This window comes from Arachis duranensis, chromosome 4, assembly GCF_000817695.3.
Source record: "Arachis duranensis cultivar V14167 chromosome 4, aradu.V14167.gnm2.J7QH, whole genome shotgun sequence".
Lineage (NCBI taxonomy): Eukaryota > Viridiplantae > Streptophyta > Magnoliopsida > Fabales > Fabaceae > Arachis > Arachis duranensis.
The window spans coordinates 9,972,304-9,977,709 of record NC_029775.3 but is presented as its reverse complement, the minus strand read 5'-3'; the positions used below and the strand labels follow the sequence as shown (position 1 = coordinate 9,977,709).

The 5,406-nt window shown below is 36.5% G+C and overlaps 2 protein-coding genes across 2 annotated transcripts in view; both read left to right on the top strand.

The window, feature by feature from the left end:
• LOC107483215 (uncharacterized) overlaps positions 1-2,014 on the top strand; it is a 2,721-nt gene extending 707 nt beyond the window's left edge. The window contains exons 3-5 of the mRNA XM_052260440.1: positions 706-792; positions 882-1,463; positions 1,672-2,014. Of these exons, the coding sequence (XP_052116400.1) occupies positions 706-792; positions 882-1,463; positions 1,672-1,785 (783 nt within the window). The 3' untranslated portion in view covers positions 1,786-2,014. The remainder of the gene's footprint in view (positions 1-705; positions 793-881; positions 1,464-1,671) is intronic.
• Positions 2,015-3,349: 1,335 nt separating this feature from the next.
• On the top strand, positions 3,350-5,401 carry LOC107483214 (patellin-4). The gene is made up of 5 exons (XM_021140042.2): positions 3,350-3,497; positions 3,584-4,486; positions 4,572-4,696; positions 4,781-4,925; positions 5,003-5,401. The coding sequence occupies exons 2-5, from the start codon at positions 3,593-3,595 to the stop codon at positions 5,255-5,257; spliced, it is 1,419 nt and encodes a 472-aa protein (XP_020995701.1). The 5' UTR covers positions 3,350-3,497; positions 3,584-3,592; the 3' UTR covers positions 5,258-5,401.
• The last annotated feature ends 5 nt before the right edge of the window (positions 5,402-5,406 follow it).

Below are 5,406 nucleotides of genomic sequence, written 5' to 3'. Positions count from 1 at the left end.
TTGATTAAATTCTTATGATAATTTTTCCCTTTCTATTTGTGGGAAATTATAAGAAAGTTGCGTTTTTCTTTTCTTTGAACGATAAAGGTTCTTCTTTTTTCCCTCTTCCTGTTCTTGATCTCAGATCCTAAATTTGATTTTTTTTTCCCCTTCAATTTTGAGCTCAAGCAACTTAAAAAATTGGGTTCTTATTGTTTTTAATTCTTTAAGTTGATTGTCGAACTTGCTACATTGACTTGTTTGGGGGGCGGAAAAAAGGGGGGTGGGGGACACTGCAGATTAGTTTTGACTTTTGACCATGCCATTGAACCCAGTTGGGATTATTTGCAATTTTTGTGTACGGGAGCATAGTTAAAGTGTTGAACTTGTAATAATTATCTAATTTAATTTTGTGATCCATTGACATTTAGGCGATAGATTTCCAATCCTTCCTGGGGAGGGGTCCTGGAATTTAATTGTGGTGCACCGAATTTACATCATGAATGTGAAGGTTGTTTTAGATTAGATGGTGAAATATTTGATTGCCCATTGCTTTCTACAGAGTGAGGTTTTCTGTTAAGCTGCTTTTAGTTTTCAAATAGTCTTGTCTGTTTTTGTTTTTTTCTTTGTTTTTGGACACCCATTTTTTTATTGGTTTTTGTAATACAGGGTTTTGTACTAATTGTCAATTTGAAATCACTGTAACCACATTTGTTGCCTTGGCATTGTTTAACTGCAGAGCATATGGAGGATGATTTGGCCGATTTTAAGGCTTTGTTTGAAAACCATTCTTGCAAATCCGCTAATGGAGAAGTATGTTCACTTGTCAGCATTGCATACGTTTTTGAGTTTTCCAATATTTTTAGGCATTTCATTATGATGAATAGTTTCTTCTATAACAGGATCAAGGAACAGTATTGAAGGATGCTGACAAGAGGAAGAAAAGAAACACTGATAGTGAGAAAGAGAACAAGTCACCTGGGATGAATTCCGTAGAAGAGATGAGTTCTTTGAAAATCAAAGATGAATTGAGAATATTAAAAGAAGAACGTGAGAAGCTTGTTTCAGAAAAGAAATTTGTGTGGAATCAATACAATATCATGGAAAAAGAATATCACAATAAATTAAGTGCTAAACAAGCTGAAGTAGAGAAAGCAAATGAGAAGGTAAGAGCACTTGTGGAACAACTGGAGTCAGAAAATAACAAAAAGGATAGTACTATTTCACAGTTAGTTAGTAAAGTGGCTAGTATGGAGGCTGAGACAGAAAGATTAAACCAAGAAATATCACGATTGTCTTCGGAGATGGAATCTGTTAGAAAGTCCAGGAAAGACCAAGTTACGCCTGTTTTAAACCGATGCACGGAAGGGACTAAAACTTGCAACTCAGGAGGAGCCAGCAAGAGTGGCAGGCACAGAAATGTCTCTGTGAAAAAAGAAGTATCTACTCCTGATGCCCCTCCTCCTTCAAAATTATCTGGAAAGGTATAGCCTGTTCTAATGTTTCACTAATTCTGGTCTGCTCATATCTGATTTCATTTCCTTCAAAATTATCTGGAAAGGTATAGCCTGTTCTAATGTTTCACTAATTTTGGTCTGCTCATATCTGATTTCATTTTTATAACTAGTAATGATTGTGCTGCTTATTGTTATTCTCTTTGTTTTCCCTCTCCTTGAATTTTTGATGTTCCAGGGAAATACTAGCCTGAAGAGGAAAGAAGGTCCAGTTATTCTCACCTCTGTGACTCCGAAACTGTTCTCTTCCAGCTTCAAGGTACCAAAATTGAAGTCCTCTGTAAAAGTATGACAGATGAGATATTTTAATTAAATTATTACCCCATTAGAAACAGTAGACTATGTAGCAACTTTTATGTAAATGTATGTGTAAGCTGTTCGTTCATAGTTCTTCTAATGAACATATTTGGAGTTAGTTTGTGTAATGTAAGGGTTCAACATCATGTATCATCTGCTTGGTTTGTAATCTAAGGGGTTCCACTTTTTGGGTTAATCTTGTATTCACTTAGCTTGTGATGTGAGGAATTCATTATTTACATAATTCATGTATCTCTTTAGTTTGACAGAAGTTCTTCTGGTGAAATGTTAGATTTGTTAATCTTAAAATCATCTGTTTACTGTTTTGCATTTGGTTTGCTTACTTGCACCTTACATAAGGTCTTTGGATGAGAAAATAAAGTTTGAACTCTAATTTGAATCCTAAGATTTGTTTTTTTTTTTTTTCCTAATGTTTGTAGAAAATGTAAGCAAAAAAGTAACCAGAAGAAATAATAGATTAGTGGCTTAAGGAGTATGTTCATGCGGATCAAGGAAGATTTGGTGGCTTCTTTAGTTGATAGAGGTGTTCTGGTTATTGACATCAAGAAAGAAAGGAACAATTACACATTTTCAGAAGCATCATGAGAGCCATTAAATGAGGATCATTCATTATATGAATGTCCCTTAACTGACTTCAAAAACATTTGTATAGATATGCCTGTCAGATGTCAATATTTATGCTCATTGAAAAATAAAGGAAAGGACAAATCTTATTGGTACATGACTTCCAGTTGTTTAATTTGTGCACAAATTGCGGAGATAATTATAATCATACATACAGATATCAGTGCTAAACAACAAATTGTTGAAAAGATCTGCAAATATATAAAGTTTAACTCAGTGTAGATATAATAGAAATATTCATATACTGTTTTGCTAAGATCTATATTATTAAATTATTGTACTGCATAATGCACTAATTTTTTCACGGCCTATAGCATGGTCCTAAAGACTTCTTGCAAAGTTAGTCTTCAGCATAGTCACATATAATCTGATATATAAATCACTACAGATATGCCGTACTGGATTTTTATTTTATTTTTTTATGCGAGATATCATATCACAATGGAATTTGATTAATGGTGTGCTGTTATAACCAAGAGAAACATTACTAAGTGCAATCATTCTCTTCAAGAAATCAATTCCAAAAATGCAACGTTACTCTTTAGAAATGCTTTAGACCAAGTCTACCACATGTAATTTGTCCCTACTCTCCAGCCAACTAAGCAAAGCAAGGTGCTTGGAAGACCAAGTCAAACAAAGAAGCAATCTTTTTTAACAAATGAAGGCCTGCCATGTCACAAGATAATAGTGTAGTGCTTTCCAAATTTTCACTGATCTAACATCGATTAACAGAGAGATAGGTGTATATGAAGTTGAAGGTGACAAAAGAGTGAGTACTAATAATAACAGATTTGAGGAAAATAAGGTTGTGATGTTGTTCCAAGGAAGAAGCATGTCTTAGTGGAGAGTGGGGCCACAATCCACATTGATGCTTTTTCACGCCAAGCAAAACTCTCGGGAACAAGAATCCTCCAACGGCTCTTCTCTCTGTCATGGATCCAATTATGTGACCGTTGCTGCCCCTAACAACCCTTCTTTACTTCCAATATTTATATATATAACTCTCACACTTCACCATAACACAACTCAACACAACACTTCTACTCTCTGCTTATCACTTAGGTTTGTTATCTTTCCTTGGTTTTTTACATCTTTTATCACTTCTAGAATCTTGGGTTTGTCTCAAGTTTTTCTCTTTTGTTTTTCAGTGTGTAGCCATGACTGCTGAGGTTACTGCTCAAGAAGAGACCCAACAAAGAGAAGAAGAGAAGGTTCTTGAAGTGGAAGAATCCAAGGCAGAAACAATGGGGAAGAGCTCATCCTACAGGGAAGAGAGCAACTTCCTCTCTGATCTCAAAGAGTTTGAGAGAAAAGCCTTGAATGAGCTCAAGGCTAAGCTTGAGGAAGCTTTATTGGGACACAACCTGTTTGATGAAAAGACAGAAGAGTCAAAGAAGATGAATGAAGTTACTGAAGAGGATAATAAGAAGGAAGAAGAAGTTAAAAAGCAAGGTGCTGATGAGGAGGGTGAGGAACCAGTGAAGGAACAAGAGGAGAAGAAAAGTGAAGAAGAGGAGAAAAGTGTTGAAGTGGAGAAGGATGTGTCTCTTTGGGGGGTACCCATTTTGCCAAGCAAAGGAGATGAAGGGACTGATGTAGTTCTTCTCAAGTTCCTGAGGGCTAGGGAGTTCAAGGTCAGTGATGCATTTGAGATGCTGAAGAAGACCCTGAAATGGAGGAAGGAATCCAGCATTGATTCTGTTGTGGATGAGGATTTTGGACCTGGGTTGGGTTCTGCAGCATGCATGAGTGGTGTTGATCGTGAAGGGCACCCAGTGTGCTACAACATCTATGGTGTGTTTGATAATGAGGAGCTTTACCAGAAGAGCTTTGGATCAGAGGAGAAGCGCATTGAGTTCTTGAGGTGGAGGTGCCAAATGATGGAGAAGGGTATTCAGAAGCTCAATTTCAAGCCAGGTGGTGTCACTTCCTTGCTTCAAGTCAATGACCTTAAGAACTCCCCTGGACCCTCCAAGAAAGAGCTCAGAATTGCAGTAAAGCAAGTTGTTTCACTTTTGCAGGATAATTACCCTGAATTGGTGGCCAAACATGTAAGTTTCTTACATCAATATTCTGTTACATGGACACATTGTTGTGTTAGGTAATTGATTAATGTGTAATTATGTTGAACTGCAGATTTTCATCAATGTTCCTTTTTGGTACTATGCTGTAAGTGCACTTTTATCTCCTTTCTTGACCCAAAGAACAAAGAGAAAATTTGTGGTTGCTCGCCCTGCTAAGGTCACTGAAACACTTATCAAGTATGTTACTTCATCCATTGACACCTTTTTATATTGTTAATTTTCAATAATCTTAATTCATTACTTACTTTTTATGTCAAATAGATACATTCCAATTGAGGAGATCCCAGTTCAATATGGTGGTTTCAAGAGGGAAGATGACACAGAGTTCTGTTCCGAAGATGGTGCTGTTTCAGAACTCACTCTCAAGGCTGCATCAACTGCAACTATTGAGATTCCTACATTGGAGGTACCTATTGCATGCATTGATTTTTCAATGTACTAATTTGACTGAATTGATATATAATGTGTTTTGTGAATGAACAGGTTGGGAACACATTGTGTTGGGATGTGACAGTGCTGGGTTGGGAAGTGAGTTACAAAGAAGAATTTGTTCCTTCAGATGAGGGTTCATACACAATCATTGTTCAGAAAGGGAAGAAAATGGGTTCACAAGAAGGGCCTGTTAGGAACACTTTTAGGAACAATGAAGCAGGGAAAGTTGTGCTCACCATAGACAACACATCAAACAAGAAGAAGAGGGTTTGGTACCGATACAAGACTATCAAGAACACTTTTTGAGGATTCATACATTCACTTCACATGTTCCTAAGTTCCTTTTGTGTGTGTGTGTGGACAGAAACAACAGGGCTTTATTCTTTTATATCATTATTCATTAGTGTCGGCTAATAAGAGAATCAGAATCATTATTCATTCTTTTTTAGAGTCAA